This window comes from Apiospora marii, assembly GCF_038362585.1.
Source record: "Apiospora marii strain CBS 49790 chromosome Unknown utg000002l_segment0_segment0, whole genome shotgun sequence".
NCBI classification, from domain to species: domain Eukaryota; kingdom Fungi; phylum Ascomycota; class Sordariomycetes; order Amphisphaeriales; family Apiosporaceae; genus Apiospora; species Apiospora marii.
Window position 1 is genome coordinate 618,326 of NW_027117373.1, and position 20,480 is coordinate 638,805.

General features: G+C 56.1%; 6 protein-coding genes across 6 annotated transcripts; 2 read left to right on the plus strand and 4 right to left on the minus strand.

Moving 5' to 3' along the window:
- Nucleotides 1-498: 498 nt before the first annotated feature.
- On the minus strand, nt 499-3,824 carry PG985_001911 (Cell division control protein 4; the record flags this gene model as incomplete). Its single annotated transcript, XM_066821680.1, has 3 exons — nt 499-612; nt 670-3,360; nt 3,432-3,824. 3 exons carry the CDS (start codon nt 3,822-3,824, stop codon nt 499-501), a joined length of 3,198 nt encoding a protein of 1,065 aa, XP_066689112.1.
- Nucleotides 3,825-8,586: 4,762 nt separating this feature from the next.
- PG985_001912 (uncharacterized protein) lies at nt 8,587-10,764 on the plus strand (the record flags this gene model as incomplete). Its single annotated transcript, XM_066821681.1, has 2 exons — nt 8,587-8,921; nt 9,120-10,764. 2 exons carry the CDS (start codon nt 8,587-8,589, stop codon nt 10,762-10,764), a joined length of 1,980 nt encoding a protein of 659 aa, XP_066689113.1.
- A 922-nt stretch (nt 10,765-11,686) lies between these two features.
- PG985_001913 (uncharacterized protein) lies at nt 11,687-13,044 on the plus strand (the record flags this gene model as incomplete). Its single annotated transcript, XM_066821682.1, has 2 exons — nt 11,687-11,845; nt 11,926-13,044. 2 exons carry the CDS (start codon nt 11,687-11,689, stop codon nt 13,042-13,044), a joined length of 1,278 nt encoding a protein of 425 aa, XP_066689114.1.
- Nucleotides 13,045-13,763: 719 nt separating this feature from the next.
- Nucleotides 13,764-15,974, minus strand: PG985_001914 (uncharacterized protein; the record flags this gene model as incomplete). The annotated part of the gene is made up of 4 exons (XM_066821683.1): nt 13,764-13,836; nt 14,072-14,111; nt 14,347-15,426; nt 15,932-15,974. Coding segments are annotated over 4 exons (1,164 nt in total). The 3' UTR covers nt 13,764-13,835.
- A 35-nt stretch (nt 15,975-16,009) lies between these two features.
- Nucleotides 16,010-17,917, minus strand: PG985_001915 (uncharacterized protein; the record flags this gene model as incomplete). The annotated part of the gene is made up of 1 exon (XM_066821684.1): nt 16,010-17,917. The coding sequence occupies one exon, from the start codon at nt 17,915-17,917 to the stop codon at nt 16,010-16,012; it is 1,908 nt and encodes a 635-aa protein (XP_066689116.1).
- A 386-nt stretch (nt 17,918-18,303) lies between these two features.
- Nucleotides 18,304-19,993, minus strand: PG985_001916 (cytochrome P450 3A17; the record flags this gene model as incomplete). The annotated part of the gene is made up of 2 exons (XM_066821685.1): nt 18,304-18,654; nt 18,764-19,993. The coding sequence occupies 2 exons, from the start codon at nt 19,991-19,993 to the stop codon at nt 18,304-18,306; spliced, it is 1,581 nt and encodes a 526-aa protein (XP_066689117.1).
- Nucleotides 19,994-20,480: the final 487 nt, after the last annotated feature.

Genomic DNA, 20,480 nt, shown 5'->3' on the forward strand with positions numbered 1-20,480 from the left:
TTGAACATCCCTCATGGGGAAGCGAGTACATATAAAATAAGTTCAACCATCATTACCATGGAAAAAGTCAACCGTAGAAACTCCTACACAATGCTTGAAAACAACCTTAACTTATGCTGTCCATCTTGGATATGATGAAAATGCAGGTTTCCACGACACCATTGATTGCTGCCACCTCCTTTAAATAAAACATTTTCTCAAGCAAACCCCCAGGGGACCCCTGGTAGGCTTGCGGGCATGCTGGGGGATACCAATATTTCTCCATTAAACGCCGCGCTCGCAACGCAGGGTCGCTTTTCGCGATGCCGACGTCCTCATCATAGGGCCAATGTTTCGCCCATTCCGTATAAGTAATGCCGAGTCATGATACCCGATAGGCTTCGCTTGCCCCAACGCCGTGCCATGACAAGCAGTTCAAACAATAACGACGGGTTCGTAGCGACGAACCGCAAAACAGGAAATGAAATACACCACCGCTCAACTGGCTGGCTGACCACCTCAGTTGTTGTCTTCGGTTTCGGCTTCTCGAGTGAGCTCATTGGACTGCAACACGATTCGCTTGCCAAGCTCGCCGGCGGGTTTTCCGTCACGGACAGCGCCAAAGTCGAGAATCTATCAGGACAAGTCAGTATGCGGGCAAGCCGTAGAAAGAAACAAGGGTAAACATACCTCTACGTAGGTCAACTGGTTTCGTTGCACAGCGGCAACGCATCGTCGTTCATCGAACCGCACTTGCCAGACCCCACTAAGGTCGGTAAGTAGGTCTTGGATGCACTCGCCGGTGCGGATGTCCCACATCTTGAGAGTCCTGTCGCTTCCACTGATAACCTTGCGCCCGTCGTGTTGGAAGCAGGTGATGGCACCAGTGTGGGCAGTCAGAGTGGACTGGCATCGCCCGGTAATAGGGTCCCAGATACGCAGCGTCGAGTCAGCGGCGGCAGACACCAGACGCTCATCGCGGAGATCCAGCAGTCCAACGAGGAGGGAATGCCCCTCGAGAGTGTGGAGGCAGCTGCCCGTCTCGAGGTCCCAAATCTTGACAAAGCTGTCCATGCTGCCCGAGATGCATCGGTTGCGTTCCGTATCCAACACCACACTGTACACCTTTTGCGAGTGTCCTTGGAGTACATGAACCGTCTCTCCAGTGCTGATACGCCAGACCCGAACCGTGTTGTCGTAACTGCCACTCACCAGGGTGTCGGCGTGGGCAGCGATGGCACGGACTGAGTGGCTATGCCCCTGGAGCGTGCGAATGAAGTAAGGGCAGTCGGCATCGTTGGCAGGAGGGCCAGTCTGGATATACCGTCTGGAACCGGCTTCAGGAAGGCGCCACACCCGCAGCTGGCTGTCGCGCGATCCGGTAATGATCAAAGGCTTAGGGGGCATCATGACAGGCGCGCCGTCCTGGATCTTGCCAGTGTCTTTAGGCATGAGGATCTGCAAGCATCGCACAGTGCTAGTGTGGCCGTAGAAGACCTGCGAACAAAGCCCCTTTTCGATGTCCCAGACACGGACTGAGCGATCGGTAGAGCCAGACACCAACGTGTTGCCCTCGTACTGCAAGGCCCACACACCTCCTTCGTGGCCCTCGAGACGCTTGCGCAACTTTCCGGTCTGGGTGTCATAGACATGAATGAGCTGGTCGTCGCTGCCAGTGATAATCTTGTCTTCGTCGAACTGCAGGCATGTAATGACATGACGAGGGTGGGCGGGAAAGGCGACGTGGCTAGGCTTGACCTTGCCACTGGTCCAGCTCTTGCGGATCATGAAATGACGCCGGTACAGGGATTTGAAGAGATGCAACTTTCGCAGAGCGGGAATTCCAATATGGGGATCCGGCACAGCCACGGCCGCGGCGTTTGCTGCCGAAATGGGTCCCTCGGATTTGTGCATCTTGGGCGACGGTTGAGATTCCTCCTTCTCCTTCTTCAGGAAGTTGTCGCTGATACGTCGCTTGCTGGTTCGGTCACTGATGGTATGGAAGCCCAACCTCTTACGCTTGGTCGCCCGAGACGACTTCGCCTGGGAGGGCGATAATGCGTCAGATTTAGCCGAAGAGCGGAGTTCTGCCTCGCTAGAAGCCATCCGCTTCTGAAGACTGAAGTCAAGCTCACAGCCCTCGGGTCCAACAGGGTCCTGCCAGCCCCAGCCCTCCCTGACGGCTCTGTCCAACTCGCCAGGGGGGAGAGTGAAGCCGTCCCGGTCGAAGAGTTCCTTCCATCCCGTCTCGTCACTGTCGATGATGTTACGCCAAGTCTTGGACACCTGGCTGGCGCGGCAGCGATCTTGTGAGTCAAGATAGGATATGATGTGGAGCGTCAATTCGCCAGGGAGGTCCTTGAGGATGTCGCACTTGAGTGCGGGGCCGACAACATCGGCTACCACGTGCAACGTCTTTCTCGGGCATCGACGGAGGAACTGGTATATCATAAACGACTTCATCTCAGCCGGCATGGCGTCAAAAGACTCCAGCATCGTGCGGCTATCCATGATGCCGGATTGGAGAGCATGTGAGCTGGCATGCTGAGGGTTAAGCATTTGAGACCGAAACTCGGCCAAAGCTGATGATGAATGGGCGTACTCCTCGTCGGCCACGTCTTGGCTATCGTCGTGGACAACGACAGACATGCTGTCTTCGTCGCCATCTTCGTCGCGATCGGCGGTGTGGAGTTGGGCAGCCTGGAGGGTGGGAGACAGCCGGGGACTAGGCAGGCTCGCATCCTGAGCGGCCAGCGTGTTAATCGGTCGGGGATGTTGCAAAGCACGAATCGACTGCTGCAAGGTCTCGTCGGCATCGGTCAAGGGCTCCGGATCCGCATCCGTAATGGGCGGAGTCGCTACATTGCTGCTGAAGACGGTGTGGGTGTCGCTGCCGGCGGGGCTCGAAATGTCGAAGTATTCATGCTGGTGGGCCTGGCTAGGATCGGATTCAGGCGTCTCAAAGGAGTCGAGGTGGCTTCGTCCAAGACGGTGTGGCCTTTCCGGGTACTCTTGCGAGGCAGCGGGCCCGGCCAGCTCTGTGGTGTCAGGGGTCACGGGGAAGCCGCTGGCAGGACGCACCGCGGTGCCGAGTTCCCTATCGCCGTCCCTACGCGGTCCGTTCGCCAACGTTCTCCTCAGTTTGTCGGAGACGGCAGTTGTGAGGTTGGGGCCCTGTGATCTAGCCACCGGCCTCTGAGACTTTTTTCGCACCGAGCCGGACACAATGGGGGAAGCGGAGCGGGTGTCCATCTTATGAGATCTGCGTGTTGCCAATTCCATCGGGGCCTTGGAGGATCGACGGCGAGTCTGGGGAATATCGAGGTCGGGCTCGGTCTTGATGCCATCCTGCATTTGCTCGTCGCTGGCAGTGTGGAAGGACTGGAATGTGATGTGTCAGTAGAGTGAGTACTCAAGGGTCCAGAGTTATGGGGGTTAGTAAGAAAACGTACCTCGTTCCCATGTTCGTCGGCACCAGGCCACGACAAGGCGCCATATTTGTCCAGGTCGAAGGAAAACTTGGCCAGCTCGGGTGGCGTGGGTTTCTGGGCGAGCGGGTATTCTTTTGAATCGAGGGTCGCCAAGGACCTCGGCTCCCGCACGAATAATGGTGGGTAGGAGCGCTTCGTGGTCGTAGTGGTGGTGATGGTCTTTGTCTCGATGCATTCGGCCACTTCGAACTTCATTCGGGGGCGAGGCGATAACGAGTCCCCGTCATCCCAGTTCATGGAAATGGTGGTCTGACTGGAGCGAGGCCGGGAACGCGTTGACTGCTGGGTTGAAGAGGAAGCGACGGCCTGCTGGGCTTCCGTGCCCTCGCTGGGCCTTCGAGGCGTCGATCTCATATTGGGGGTAGGTTGATTGCTGCTTCAAAACATGTGTTGGGAAGTTGGGTCGGGAGAGTCGTTATGGGCTTCGAAGAACGGTGAAGAAAGGTTCAAGGGATGCCAAAGCCCATGCAAATGTCAGGCGGGCGGGCGTACGTGTGTATGTGCGTATTGTATGTGTGCGTGCGTGCCCACTCGGACAAGAATGGGAATGAGACAAATTGTACGTTTGACTCGGTGAACAAGGGCAGCAGTAAGTTGCTGCTGATGGCTGATGGCAGAGACGCAGCCACGGGGGAGATTGGTCGGGCTCGGAGTGTTTAGGACCGGTTGCGAGCTAGTCTTGCTGTTGCCTTTTTGAGGGAGGACCACCGAGAAGTAGGTAGCTGCTGAGAGAGAGATCTCCGAGAGTAGTCGGAATAGAGAAGAGGATATTCAACCCCAACCAGAAGAAAAACCAAACCGGGTCGTTAATGGAGAGTTGCAGGCTAGGAAACAGACAAGAGGGTAAGAAAAGACGGGTTTGGAGAGAATGGGGTTTGGCCAGACGTTAATCGCGTGTTGTGGTTTCTCACTTTCTGGATCCAGGCGAGGCCAGCGTGCGTAGAGTGGGAATTTACTGCGCTGCGTGGTAGTAGCAGGAGGTACTTCTAGAGCGGGTGATGGGCGGGTTTAAGTTTAGTGTCAGGCAGGCCCGGCGAAAAGCCAGGACCAACTCCAAAAATCTTGCCTGGTTTCCTGTTTAAACAAGTAACAGCTAGCAAGGCCAGGAAGCCGTTGGGACAGGTGCACCCGCTCGAATGGGCCGGCTAACGAACGGCAAGAAGGTTGTAGGTATGTCGGCTACTCGATGTATGTACAGAACGAGCATGCATCATCTACTGTATGTGGATTCCGACAACAAATGAACAAATGTGAGTTGAGTGACTTGAACCGTCCGAGTCGGCAGGCTAGATGGATGGGACTTTGGGTGCCAGAGGGGCAAGGGGGCATTTGCTGGTTGGGGTCGATTTGATTGAGGCAAGGCCGTGGAGCAGTGCAGTAACCAGGTGCAGGTGCAGCGCAGCAGTACCTAGCAGCAGTTTGCAGGCTTCAATGGCCTTAGCAGCCAGTAAGCAGCAGCGCTGCAGCCGTGAGGGTGAGAGCCGAACAGCACCTAATTGGAGCAGAAATGGGAGGGCTTAGGTAAGGAAACCACAGCCGACTGCACTGCATCTGCTGCTTACATGTACATAGCCTCTCCTGGAAAAGAACATGAAGAAGTGGAAGGCAGCAGGCACCCAGCACCATGTGGTAAGAGCCACCAGACTGGATGAACCGCCACGCCCACTTTGCGCCATTCAATGACCAATGAGACTGGCCAACTGGACGCGTTCGGAGGGAGCAGAGGCCACTACCAAGCAGCCAAGAAAGGCCACATCCACAAATCCTCATCCACCTCCCCCCTTCCCTTCTCCACTTGTACTAACCTAAAGTCGATCTATCCCTTGCCCGTTCCCACCTTTCCGTCCAAGCAGGGCTGTTGGCGAGCAGGGAGTCAGGCAAGGCTCCTGGCTCCTCTCGGGTTTATGCATCAAACTCCAACATCAACAACTCGCGGTTCATCTTTTATTTGGATATGCCTCGTGTATCTTGACATTATTGCTTCTTGTTATTTCAAAAGGTCCACATGTTGCTGCATCTCTGCATGTCGGCGGTTAGTAGGTAGTGCATTGGCACTTGATGATGCCGGCAAGGCATGGATAGCCCCATGCAGTCTGCAGAGAACCCTCCAAGTTAGCCGGCCCTCACGGCAGTAAAAGTAGGTTGTGTACGAGTAGCGAGTAGTCGCAAAAGGATCGTGCGTGCAGCAGTTGGAGAGGTCCCGGTCATATCATGTGAGAATATAAGGTCGGGTGGTGGTGGTCTCTCTCGTACTAAGAGTATGTGCATAAGCATGGCTTACATGCCCACTGCAGTCAAGCGATATTGGCCCGTTCAGTTCCCACCCATCCCCCTTTCTACAGCCAGCCGTATGGAAGAATGTACGGTTCGGGCCTAGAAACGTAGGCACGTAAGGCGCTCCCTTCGCAGGTAGTTGCAAACAGCGCCGCACGCGAAGCCAAAGGGGGCTGTAAGCTGACAAACGACATCTCAACTCTCGAGATTGGCTCCTGAAACTCCTGCTCGTCCTTGAAACGAGCTTGCTCGTTTTTGGTTGTGTTACATGCACGTGTCTTTTTTAAGTGTTGGGTGATGCGCCATGCAGCTGTCACACAATCATTCGGGTTGGGTGTGGTATGTATTTCCAGCCAAGGGGACGGGCTTTGTAACCTACTCGTTCTTCGTATTTGCCCATCAATCACTGCATGTTGTTTCTTTCGCTCCGTGCCTGTGACCTGAACTCTCTTGCCGCTGCCCACGAGGGCCATGGCCACTCAGAGCCCTGGGAATTGGGACCCGTTGGCGCGTCGGCGGCTGGGTGAATTCGAAGAGGGACAGCATCACCTGTGGATCACTGGGCTTCCATGTCACTCATCAATCTTTTCCGCTGGCTGCAATGGCAGATAAGGGGGGTCGGGTGCGCTAAACTCGGTTCCAACAATGGCCGACCTTCCACTCTTCCCACGGGCCGCACGCGGGGTCAACCTATTCCTTGCCTGTCTCCTGTTTTTTTCGCCTTCACCGCGGTGAGAGGTACCTGGCAGTCTTAGCTCCGTGCCTAAGACAAGCCCAAAGTCAACCATCTCACAATTCTGAGATGGTTTTGATACAGCCCATCACAGGGAGCGGCGCCGAATGAAAAAAAATGCGGAAGTCTGCCTCCCTTCCTGTTGGCGATTTCTGCTCTCCTTTCTGTCTCTTCAATAAGTTGGTAGGAGGTCTTGGCGTGCGACCAGGGCCGAGCTGTTCTTACCGACATGCCGATATCCCAGAATAACAGACGGTGAAATCAAACTTGCTTTTGCGCCCTTGCCATCTCACCAAAACGTCTCATCTCAACCCCATCTAGACCCCCAGATCACCGGAAGTTCTGGAATTCCGGTAGAGTTCAGCCGTATCCTGCATTTTCCAGGAATCAGGAATCATCATCACGATTACCCGAAGTCGATGGTATGCTTAGTAACATGCCTACTAACGATGCTCAATAGTCAGCCGGCAAATGCCGCGCCCGCCTGGTAGCGGATGGCCTTTTCTTGAGATGGATCAGGTGACGTGCTGAGCAGATGTACCAGATCACCTACCTATGGCGAAAGCTGCAAAATGGATATCGCGCCAAGAATGGGGTTTTCTTGTCTACCCCATACCGTCATTTTCATCTCGTCAACATCCTCTGTACCCCGCTCGGGACGTCAAGTGGTTCATCTCAAGTGTTTCCAGTACATATCCTCCAAATCAAGTGCAAACGGATGACCCGAGATCACTGCTTAGAGTGTCTTGGTAACCACCAGTTACAATCCGTTTGTTGCTAGCCGGTCACGTAGGTAGTGAGTGCATCACCCCTGACTTTTTTTTTTTTTTTTGGCCCTGTGTCACCGACTGGAGCGACTTGTTCTGGCTCGTGACGAAGGATGGGTTAATTTTTTCGAGGCTGATCAATTGCCAAGGCCGCTTGTTAGCTCGCGCGAACTAAACTTGGGGGGCTCATGCTGTGGGGTCTTTTGCTATTTCAAGCCACGGGTGGTGCCTGTTGACAGCTGAAAACCGGGAGATTGTGTGAACTCTGGACCAAATTGTCCAAAACAAGGATGACTCTGACTGTGTTGCTTGACTCCTGCCGTATAATGTTTTGAGCCGAGGGTCATCCGTCTTTTGCCAGTCTGTAAAGTCTTTGCAACTTGAACCTGGTACACAGCTTGGCCTTTTCTGGAACTGTCGGCCGCTGCTTTTTTTGGGTCCCGGGGTCGGTCCCACTGTCCCACGTCTCGGCGCTCTGAACATGCAGAATCGTGGCCGCGATGCCGAGTACAGGCCTCCGCTGCCACCCCGTAGCCCAAGGCCGCCATCGGCAGCGCCTTACTCCGGAGATTACAGGCTCACCAGTTTTCCACCGCCGCCCGGGCCACCGCCCCGAAGCTCAGGTTCATCGCCGATACCTTCGGAGGGGCCGCCGCCAGTGCTCCCCCCACGGCCGACAGGCTTCGGCAATGCCTCAACAACACATGGCGATGGGCCTGGCCGATCGGCATCCTGGTCCAGTCTTGCTCCTCCCTGGAACAATAACATGGGAAGACCGACGACGCTGATGAGTTTCCCGCCACCACCCTTGTCGCCCAATAGACCACAGTCTCCCTTCGGGGATAAGCCTCCGCCTCTGCCTCCGCGCCGCCCTGTAGCCAGGCCGGCTGAAGTCGAGGCAACACCACCCAGCACGGTCCCGAGTACTGCAGCATCATCGCCTCTGTTTCCGAGCGCATCGTCGCTTCTGCCTCCCAGCTCCCAGAGTCCTCTCAATCTGACAAGTTTCCCTCCTCCACCATCTGGACCCCCGCCTGAAATCCCAACCACATCAGCGGCTCCACTAAGAACAAGTCTCTCGCCTGAACCTTCAACTTCAAACACTTCATTGCCCAATATATCGCCACTTGATAGCAATGTCCACTCCGTTAACAGCTCTTCGGGTTCTTTGGCGACCTCAACGCCGGGCGAGGTGCCACCTCCTTACACCCCATTGCCCGCAATTGAGCCAAGCACTTCGCCGGTGCCAACACCGCCGGCAGCCGCCGTCGTTTCTCCTCCGCCAGAAGATGGAACCCCGGTATCAAATCCGCAATCTCCCAATGAACTGTCTTTCTTCCCAATGCCGCCGATCAAGACGCCGACCAAGTCGGATGAGCATATCGAGGAACTGCTGGACCAGATGATGGGCCCTGCCATAGAACTCACCGACATTGATGATCCAGTGACCTCGCCGATTCATGGCGACGAGACATTGAGGGTCCGGCCACTCTCCAGGCAATCCTTCATCGATTCAGAACCGGAGGCTAGCTCCACCCCGATCGCGCCCCTGAAGCCGCCAAAGACACCGCTCAATTCGCAGAGACCGGCATCGGTTTCACTGTCGTCCTCTGGCCCGCCACAGATGTCTTCATTCGCGGAGCCCAAGTTCACCAACCCTCCAGGCCAGGACGATGAGTCAGAGTCTTTCAGCCGAGCAGGGGCTGGCACGACCCCCGAGCCATACAAAACCGCACCTTCATCCCCTGCACCTGACACTACTACTGCGACTGATACTACTAATACTAGTACTACTACTGCTGATATTACCACTACTGATCCATCACCGGCGCCGTATGAACTCTATGGACATGAATTCTACTACCCATTTCCTAGCCATGATCACGGCGTTTCACCAGATCAAGATGGCCAGCCAGACCAAGCAAAGGCATCCTCCTCATCCCCAGCGGCGTCCAGGCCGGTAACTACCTGCATCGACACCCCCGTCACATTCGAAACAACGTGGTACACGCACTTCGCCGCCCCCGAGTTCTTCATCTGCTCTCGGTGCTACGCCGACCACATCGCCACCTCCCAGTTCCGCGACGCCTTCCACGTCGCCGCGCCCGCCGAGGAGGGCGCGCCCCGCGCGTGCCGCTTCAGCAGCCCGCGCATGAAGGACGACCTGTGGCAGAAGGCCGTCGCGTCCGACTACCTCCAGCCGGTCACGGACTGGATGCAGCACCGCAGCCGCGTCGCCGACTGCAAGGGCTTCGCCGCGGGGGCCAAGGGCAAGGAGGGGGTCAAGTGGTACACGCCCAAGCTGCACCAGTTCCCCTCCTGGTTCGTCGTGTGCGAGGCGTGCTACGAGGACCGCGTCAAGGTGTTTCCGCAGATGGTCTCGTACTTCCGGCCGCACCCGGATGCGCAGCGGCCCGAGGAGGTATGGAATTGCGACTTTTCGGTTCCCTTCGTCCGGAAGGAGTTCGAGAAGCAGGGGCCCAAGGGCGACTGGTCGACTTTTGTCCGGGAGGCTAGGGCGCGCGCGGAAATGCCTGCCTGTCCAGGGCAAGAGACTGCGTATGCGTATGGTAGGCCTTGGTTCCGGCCTGTACACGGGCCAGATTGGCTCCTGCTCTGCGCGGCCTGCTTCCTGGACCGCGTGTTCCACACCGCCGACGCCGGCAAGTGGGCGCCCGACGAGCAGCTATCCGCCACGCAGGGACAGCAGGTCCGCTGCCCCATGGCCCAGTTCAACATCAGCACGGCCATGTCGCGCGCCGAGGAGCTGAAGGACTTCACCGTGTTCTGGGCCGCCATGAACAAGCTCAGCCAGGAGAGGTTCTGCGACCCCGCGGGCGTCAAGGACGGCGTCTGGTACACGCTCCACGGCGTCGGGGCCGACGCCGGGTACCAGGTCTGCAGCTCGTGCTACGTCAGCGTCGCGGAGCCCCTGGGCGTCAGCCAGTTCTTCCGCCGCAAGATCAACATCCCGCCCGGGGCCGTCCTGCCTTGCTGCATGAACCCGGCGCATCCGCGGGGGCGCGATTTCTACACCCGGCTGCTCGAGATGTACTACACGCAGTCTCCGGCTGCGCTCGCGGCCTATGCTGATGAATATGCCGCGATACCGCCCTGTCCCCGCTATAACGACTGCGGTAACAACAACAAGGACCGTCGTTGGTACGGCTGGAAGGAGTGCACCGTCTGCCCGGAGTGCTACCACGAGTTCGCGCGGAAGCACGAGGCGCTCGCGGGGCTCATGACTCTGAAGAACGACCCGGCCGAAACCGAGGGCGACGATGGCGATGAGGGTGTTGTGTGCGAGATGTACTCGCCCCGTATGCGCGACTTGTATATCCTGTGCAACGGCACCGAACAGGCGGCGGCGGATCCGAAGCCGCTGCTCGAGTTTGCGGCGGAGCGGCGGCGGGTCTTTGCTGAGACTTATTTGCGGGTTTGTAAGATGAACCCAGGCGAGCGTATGGCGGAGGCGGAGCAGGTGCGCGAGCTGCAGCAGAGGTGGAGGGATGTTGAGTGAGCGGGGTTCTATGGGAAAGGGGGTCGGCGAGCTGGGCTGTGCTTGTCGACAATCTAATGACCTATTCCCTACTTGAGCTTCTCGATGCCATGGGTTGCAAAGCAGTTAATGATGTTTTGTATAGCATGCAATACTGTACTATATATAGATCTGAAACATTTGGCAAATATCTCGTCACAATCAACGCTTAAGGTTCTTCTACTTCTGCTTCTGTACAGGAAGCAGGCCTGCGGATCTATGATGGCACCGGCTGATTCACCAGTACATCACTCATAACGGTAGATATCAGGGTTATGTTCCATTTCGAATGAGATGCTGGTGCATTATCAGAGATTCATATGACCTGGAAAGCAACCAAGCAGCCATCCAGGCTTGAAGCAGCTTACATCAATCTGCTGGTCGCTAATTGTAGCCCGTGGCTGTTCAGGGCCCTTTGCTAGGGTATCGCAGATTCGCCACTGCACGCCTCCTTTGGCGCTAACACTGGGAATAGTAAGGGGCCGTGTGAAGCCGAGCAAAACCTTACCCCTTTTGAGCCTAGACTAGTCAACACTACCTGACACAAGATTCCCAGCTGAAAGAGACGACACCCAAAGCCAAACGCCTCGCGGCTCCAGACCACCACGGCCCCTGAAGAAAGTAGCCCGCAGCTTCCGGGGTGACCTAGTATGTAAATATCTATATTTCAGGTTCCGTCGAGAAGAACTCGCAGCATCCATGCAGCTTTCACATCAAGACACCAGCCTATTGGCCTCGACCTGCTGCATTTGAAACCCAACATATCGAAGCTGAAAGGGCTGGCGCTTCCGTGTGACCTATCGATTAGCCACGTAAGGGGGTGGCGGGCGACATATAAACCACACACAAAGCGCGCTTCCCCGCATCTTTCGCTCTCGTCTTGTTCAGTTTCCCCAGATCTACAATGGGTTCCATCGCCTTACCAAACGCGGTCACCGCGACGACGTCGCTCGACTTTGCAGCACTGCGCAAACGCATCGTCCGCGGCCAGGTACTGACGCCCGGGGACGATGGATACGAGGAGAGCCTGCTGCGCTGGAGCACTACATGCATCAAACGAGCCGTATGCTAAATCCCTTCCTTCGCGCTTTCTTTCTCTACATCTCGCTCCTATGGTCTTGCTGCTCACGTCATCCCCCACAGGCCGTCGTAGTCAAATCCGCCGATGCCCAGGAAGCCAGCCAAGCCGTCCAGTTCGCCACCTCCCATGCCATTCCCCTGACCGTGCGCGGGGGTGGTCACAGCCCATCCGGCGCCTCGGCCAGCGAGGGCGGCATGGTGGTGGACCTGGGCCTATTGCGGTCCGTGTCCGTAGATACGTCCAACCAAACAGTCACGTTCGGCGGCGGCTGCCTCTGGGAGGATGTTGACGGTGCTCTCTGGGAGAAGGGGTTCGCCACCGTCGGCGGCACCGTCAGTCACACGGGCGTCGGTGGGCTCATCTTGGGCGGCGGGTTCGGGCAGCTGACGGGGCGACACGGGCTCAGCATCGACGTGTTGGTGCGGTGCGAGGTAGTCTTGGCCAACGGCGATGTGGTGACCGCCAGCGAGACGGAGAACTCGGACCTGTTCTGGGCGCTTCGTGGAGCCGGCCACAGCTTCGGCGTCGTCACCTCCTTTACGTCGCGCATCTTTCCCCAGGGCATGGCGTGGGGCGGGGTCCTGGTCTTGCCCATCACCGCGCTTCCGAACCTGGTATCGTTCATCAACGAGTTCTGCGAGAAGAACGACGGGGATCAGGCCATGATGCCTATGCTCACGTGCCATCCCGCCACGCTCGAGCCCTGCGTGGCCAGCACCATGTTCTTCAACGGCCCCAAAGAAGCCGCCGAGGCTTTTTACGCGCCCCTTCTCGAATTGGACTCCATTATGAACACTACGGCCGTCATCCCCTATCCGGTCGCCAACACCTTCCCGAACCCCAAAGCGCCGCCGGGAAAGCGGTACCTGTTCAGCGGAGCTAACTTCGTCCCGCCCCTCGACCTGGCCTTCGTGCAGAAGGTATCAGACATGTTCCACGCCGCGCTCGCCCCCGAGGGGAACCGCGAGATGCGGGCCGGCAGCATGGTCGCCTTCGAGCTGATCCCGCACGGCAAGATCAGTGCTGTCGACAGCACGGCCACAGCGTTCGCTGGGCGCGACGGGAAGGCCTTCAACATGATTATTAACATGGCGTGGCACAGCCCCGAGAAGGACGGTGAGGCGCGGCGCATCTGCTCAGAGCTAACGCATTTCCTCAAGGATCGGGGCTGGCGGGGGTGATGAGGCGGGGGACCGTGGGGGGACGTACTTGAACTATCTGAGTAAGTTGTTATCATCGACTATTTACTTTAGAGGACCCTGCATGAGAACTGACTGAAACAACAACACAGTTCCGGCAACGGAGGAAGACAAAGTGTTCACCAGGGCAGATCGGGTCTTTGGACCAAACATTCAGCGGTTGCGTGAGCTGAAGGTCAAATACGACCCCAACAACATATTCAAGAAGGCTGTAAATCTTCTCCCTACTGAAAACGGGAATCACGATGGAAAGGCAACTAGGCATACCAACGTACATGCAAATGGACATGCAAATCAGAACACAAACGGGCATGCGAATGGAAATACGATCAGGAATGGGGGCGGGAAGATGGATGGCGGGCTTTGATTACCTAAGTGCGCATCGTATAATTAATTGGATAATAAGATGTTATCCTTTAAAGTCTATTTAAATAGGTAGATTATAATAATAACTGATTACTTTACGCCTTTTTTAAGAAAGAAAAGAATTATACATAAAGAAATCTAACATGATTTCGGGAATCTTAGACTCGCCATTAGAATCCACCAAGTCCCAACCGTATTTGTTCATCAGTTCCCTACAGTTCTTGAAGCCAAAGCATGTTGAACGTGGGATGTTTGAAGGACAAGTCCACCCTAGCATTCTTGTGCGACCAGACTCCAAGGTGGCGCACATCAATTCTAGACTGGCTCCTTTGTAGTCAATCTTCGGGAGGAAGCTCTCGCAAAGCGCTTTCCTTCTTTGAGGTGTATCCAACTGTGATATGAGAAGATCTAATAAGGTATGGCCAGTCTGGTCGTTTTCCTCGACGATAGCATTCGCTATTGTCTCGGGAAGTGACTCGAGCTCAAGGCGATGTTCTTTGAAAGCCACTACGAACTTTGATCGCCAACGTAGTATTTTTCTAGAGGTATCAGCAAGACGTTGTTCAGGTACCATCTCCCAGCCTACTTCGCCTTCATCGTGGTGATAATACAGAGAAGGGTGGTTTGACCAGGTAGCGCATACCATAGGAACTCCCAACGTTTGGGATCTGGTTTGTCTGAGCCTTTGGAGGGTCGCAATCTCCGATGTATATGGTGCTACCCTCCAGGGCCTGCGCCATTTGCAAAGTATAACCCCTGATAAGACGGGTCCTATGATCGAGGGCCTCATAACTAGAAACGCTTTGTATAGGGAAGAATCCAAGCGATCTATGACCGGACACAAACGATCGCTTATGCAAAGCTGCGACCCAAGCCTGCTAGGTCTACACGCAGTAAGAAAGCAGGGACATAGTCGACCTGGATATTGGCCTCGATCCAGCGTCCAGTTGACTGATAGTTTGGTAGACTCTGCTGCTTCCAGGAAGTCCTTGAGAAACCGTAATGTCAGGTGCTGATTGGCGGTCATAGGATCCGCGATCATGTTGATTTCATCGATGATGGGCTGCGTCCTGAGTATAATTGGGGTCATATCGCCTTCATCTAGATCCAGAACCTTAAGCAATTGACCACCCAACTCGGCGCAACCGCACCCAGATATCGTGCGACTAAATCCAAGCACAGCAAAGAAAAGCTGTTTGCAACTGATGCTGTAATCGGCTTGCAATGCGGCTGGGTCCGCGGTATCGACATATAGCGAGAGGAGTGCATACACACGATCTCTAAGTTCAGTTGCTTCTGCAAGCCCGAATCGCATTAATGCTTGGGTAAAACGATCCGGCCGCTTCTCCCGTCTTTGAGTCATCTCTCTCCTTTCAGAGTCGATGCTTAAGAGGGCACTGATCCTCTCCTGAAAAGACTCATGCCAACTTCTAGCCTCGCCGTAGCAGCCAAGCATACGCACCACAAAGTTGAAGATGTGTGCATCCCGAAAGACGTCTATAAATGTTTCCCAGTCACATGAAAAGACACCACAGTGGACTTGTGCGGTCTTGGCTAGAATAACCTCTTGCCTAATCCAGGCCCTTTGCCAATATGATCGGTTGACAAGTTGAATGAGGCTTGCGATGGCCTCTGGATGATGGATAATATCAAGTTGTTGCCGGCTCTGTATGAAACTGAAACCCGATCGAAGGCCGTCATTGAGGGGACCAAGCCAGACATGAACCGTCTGAGCAGACGAGTAGATACGATTCATGGAATTGACCTGGTGGCCTTTTTCCTGGTGATCATGTTGATTGATACAGATTGCGTCGATCCAGATCGGGATGCTCTGGCCCTCATGCCGTAGTGCCTCAAGAGCAAGATATAAGTTTCCTTGCGCATGGAAACAGCAATTATCTACTATGATGACCTCGCTGACGTTGAAAGAGGAAATATGGTCTGAGGGGTCAAAGTTCCAAGTGTACGACAGAGCATCGAATGCAGGTAGTGATGTGACTGAATGTAATTCTAAATTGCATCTGATTACTCTGTCTGATCCTGGAACAATTGTTACCAGTCTGATGTAGCCGGTAGAAGAAGGGAGTGGTAAGTATTTGAAACCAGGTTGATTAGAGATAGACATTGTCAGTGAACACGACAATTGTAGAGGTGAGGGGTCGATTCAGAGCCGTACGACGGCCGCAATCTAGATGGGGTTGATCGTATTATCATAGCAATCTTGTACTGTCAATCTGAAGCTACAACTTAGGCCACAAGGTACAGCCTCGGATTTCGAAATATCCAGTGGTGGGGGAGGTGGCGGAGTGCATGGGCTCCTTGAATTCACTAGAGACGGGGCGTTGGGCGCAGCTCGCATATACACTCAATGGACCAATGGCGAATACATCCAATCCTCCATAGATTGCGCAATTAATAAATTAATTGCTTTGACGAAAGTGGAAGTTCTTTGCGTGCTTCGCAGACGCCAAATATGACAAAACCACAGTGGTACCATACATACAATTGCATCCGTCAGGCTGTACTTTGGACAACTGATTGACCATGGTTTATTGTGCTACTTAATGGCACCAGAAATCGATCAGGGAGCATGTGACACCCACTCATCTTTCACAAACTGCGCGCACCGCTCCGCCACCATGTACGTCGCCGCCATCGTATGCGCCGCCGGAATTCGCGGAAACACGCTCGCATCCGCGACTCTCAAATTGCTGAACCCATGCACCCTTAGCCGGTCATCGACCACGCCCCCCTCCTCTTCCGCAGCCATGCGGCAGGTGCACCCGAGATGCAGCACCGACTGCACCGCCCCTTGAGCAAATTCATCCAGTGCCGCATCGTCGATGTCCCGCCACTGGCTGATATCTCGTCCAGCATTCATGCCGGGCCCGTAGAAAAGCTCCGCCTTGTGGCGGTACCCCGACTTATGCGCGAACTGCTCGGCAAGGTGGAGGGCGAAACGCAGGGCCTTGCGCGCTACGACGCGATCGTGCTCGTCCTCGAGAGCGCGGTAGTGGATAAGAGGGCTTTGCTCGGGATCGCTCCCCGAGGCTAGCTCCACGCGACCCGTCGTCCGCGGCTGCACCAGACAGGTGTAGAAGCTGCAGAGGGGCAGGCCCTGGAAGCGGTCGAGCACGGTCCCGGCAGGGATCACCATGATCTCGACATCGGGTACGTTCTCCGGGCAGGCGGCGTCGGTATAATCGGCTTTGGTGTCGTGGAGGTGGTCGGAACCAGAGCCGGGGCCGGATGACTTGATGGAAGATGTCTGCGGGTCAATGTGGGAGGTGTTGACGTAGACGGTGGTGGCGGTCGTGCCCGACTTCAAGATGCCCGTCTTGTTCCAGATCCAGAGAAGCACCTGCCAGATGGCGAAGAGGATGTTACTCTGGAGTCGATGTAGGGTCTGGGAGAAGGGGATCTTCATCATGATCGGCAGGCCATGGTGGTCGCTCAAGTGCGCACCCACGCCCGGAAGGTCCTTCTGCACGGGAATGCCAAGCGGTTCGAGTTGCGCCGCGGACCCAATGCCACTCAGCATGAGAAGTTGCGGGGAGCATATGGCGCCACTGCAGATAATAACTTCTCTTTCGGCCTTGATGAACGTAGAGTCGCCTCCTTTTGACTCGACGGATCTCACATGTACGCCCCGGACTCGTTGTTGCGATGCATCCACTTCCAGCCTAGAAGCGACAACTCCAGTGCAAACCGACAGCCGGTCTCGCCTCTCCAAAGCCACTTTCCTGGGCAGATACGCGCTATACGCGCTGTGTCTGGACCCGTCCCGATCAATCGTCGCGTCGAGGTAGAAGTAGCCCGAAGGCGGCGCGTGGGGATCGTTGACGTCATTATCAATCGGCAGCCCCAGGGCCGCGGCCGCCTTGTCGACGTGGTCGTACATCTCGAACTGCGGCTCGTGTTGCCTCAGATGCACTGGCCCGCCTTGACCCAGGTACGTGCGACGACGACTGGAAGACTCCCCGGACACTGCCGCGTCCTCGATCTTGCGAAAGAAGGGCTCGACCTTGTCCCAGCTCCAGTCCGGGTGCCCCAGCTCGTCGGCCCACGCGTTGTACATCCCCGGCGCGCCGCGGGTCCAGAGCATCTGATTGATGCGAGAGGCGCCGCCCAGAGCCTCGGCTGTGCGCAAATCCGCGCGACGATGTTTTGCAGCTATCAATCCATCGCCGTCCGAGTCGGGCTCAGAAGCTCCCCGCCGCCGCCGTTCGGGGGGTTCCGACCACCGCTGCACGAGCTGGAACAGGGATGCGCCGCCCAGCAGAGAGCCCGAGATGAGGGGGATGCGCGACAGCCAGTGGTCGCGGACTTTGCCGCGCTCCAGGACCAACACCCGCGCGCTGGGGTCTTCGCTCAGGCGCGACGCCACGGCGCACCCCGCGGTGCCGCCGCCGACGATGATGTAGTCGAAGGTCTGGCCTGCGATGTCGCCTAGGGTGCGTTCTGGATAGGAGGGGGAGAATGGCCACATTATGGCGTTGTTGGGTTGTACTTAAGTGGAAGGTAAGCTAAGTACGAAGTAAGTAACAATTGGACAGGGCAGTTTAGTGGTGCAGCCAGTGGGTTGGTGGTCGCTGGGAGCGTTTCAATTGCCCCTCGTCATGCAACATCCCACTAAAGCCCACGCATTTGGCAACATCAAACCTCGCGACACAGTACGGGGGACACACTTCAGCCTTTTCACTCTGAGAGACGCCCCTTTTCATTCCGAGAGACCCTTCAAATTGTTATTTTAACCCTATAAATCTCGAGACCATACCCAATCTCGACCCGCTACCTCGTGAATTCCTTCAATCTGCCGTCAGAGAACCAATCAACCCCAATGACCTAGAAACTTTCTTGATCTCCCTCACCCCTTCACGTCACCACCTCCCTCCGCCGCAGCCGCACCATCAACGGCCCCTTCTCATACACATCAAACACCCGCTGCTTGTCCACCCAATCCTCCTGCCCGGGTACGAGCTCGAGGTCAAAGTTCCACAGCAGCCGCGCGATGAGCAGCCGCATCTCCGCGTTGGCCAGGTTCTTGCCGATGCAGTCGCGGGGCCCGTGCGAGAAGGGCCGGAACCCGCGGCGGTCGTCCGACGCGTACCGGGGGTCGTACAGTAGGTGCGCCGCCGGCAGCCACCGCTCGGGGGCGAAGCGTTCGGGGTCGCGGAAGTAGCGCGGGTTGTGGCAGGTGGACCAGTTGGTGATGGCGATGATGGTCTGTCAATGAGTTAGAGGCTGTATATCAAGGACAGCTAGAGGAACGGGAGAGGAAGTCATAAAGGGGCAGGGATGGGCGACAGTGCAAGTGATGTCTCTATTAACTTACCCCTTCAGGTACGTATTTGCCGTCCAGCATGGCTCCCGGGCACCGGCGTGCCGGCACGGTTGTCGCCGGTGGGTAGATCCGCAGCGTTTCCTCGATGCAGGCGTGCAAATAAGGCAGCACCGCGGTAGACCGCGTATCGATGTCCTCCTCTGAGGCAAATGCAGTGCGGATCTCATTTACCAAGTTCTTGTAGACCTGTGGGTTCCGCGGCAGGTGGAAAATAAAGGCCGACAGGGCCGAGGCCGTCGTCTCGCTGCCCGCCACGATGAGGGAACGCGCGTTGGTCGTAAGCTCCTCGTGCGTCATCCCCTTTTCGTCGCCGGTGTTGTAGCGCAGCACGTACGACATGATATCCCGGCGCGCGTCGTCTTTCATCGCCATCCGCTTCTCCGCCTTGTGGGCCGAGAGTTTGGCACTCTCAACCCGATTCTTCAGGTTCTGCTTCATGGTGCGGGTCATCAAGAAGGGCTTCAGGTACGTGTAGTGCACGAAGAACAACAGCTGCCGGCTGCTCTTGACGGTGCTGTAGATGCTTTTGACCCAGGGGTGGTACTTGCTGTTCTCCAGCGAGTCAAACGGGTCGCCGAATGCGAGCTCGCCGATGATGTCGAACGTCGTGAAGTTGAGCCACCGCACCATGTCCACGGGCGCTCCGGCCTCGGCCTGGTCCTTGAGCCGCGTCATCAGGAGGTCGATGTAGTACTTGATGTACGTCTCCTGCTCCGCGAGGGCCGCCTCGGAGAACGCGTGCGACAGCAGCCGCCGCTGCCGCCGGTGGTCGTCCCGCTCGGCCACCATGATGCCGATCGGCTTCGCGAAGCCGTAGGTCTCGGGGATCTTGGCGTACTCTTCCTGGTCGGGGCGGCGTGCGAAGGCTTCGGGGTAGCCGACGGTCCCCTCCAGCGAAAGGCGGTCGGGCGTTACTCGCACAATTGGGCCATACTTCATGTGCAGCTTCAGCAGGTCCTTGGCAAAGGTGCCGCGGATGGCATTCTGGTACAGGTAAGGGAAGTAAGTGGCGGCGTATAGCTTGGGCCCTGGAAACTTGGAGAGAGGGTGGAAGAAGACGCGATAGGTGGCCAAGACCGATCGGTAGAGAACAATCTGGAAAGCGTTAGTGGCAAACTGATGGATGTCTCGCAATATACTTAAGCTCACAGCGCCAATAAGAAACGCTGCCAATGACCCCACAGGCAGATTTGGGATGTCAATACTACTGAGTACGGCCATGGTGAGATTGTACGAAAGGCCACAGGAAGATCTCTGGGCTAGGCATGAGAACGCCGGGGACCGGGCAGACCGAATATATTAGGATCCTCACTGGTATGTCCATTAGGATAGCCGCTAGCACCGTTGTTTGCAGATCCGGGTAGAAGGCAGAATCGATGCGAGAGTCCTGACTGCAGTGCCGTGCATTGTCGCACCAATTGGAGCGCTGGGTGTAGCTGGTAATGTGTTGTTACATCGCGTATGTGATGCATTCAGTAATTATGCAGTAGACAGCAGCCTTCACAAGCAAAATGACGTTTTTGCAAGTGAGAAAATGGTGTAGCATTCTTGGGTGTATGGTCAACGGCAGCTTCTGATCGCATATAATTGCTTCTTATCCATGGTCAAAGTCAGTGTATTATCCCAATTGCAAGGATGCTGCCGGCAGGATCCCTAGACCTCTGCTGTTTATAGGCAAATGCTAGCAACCTGCTGCTGCTGCGATCCA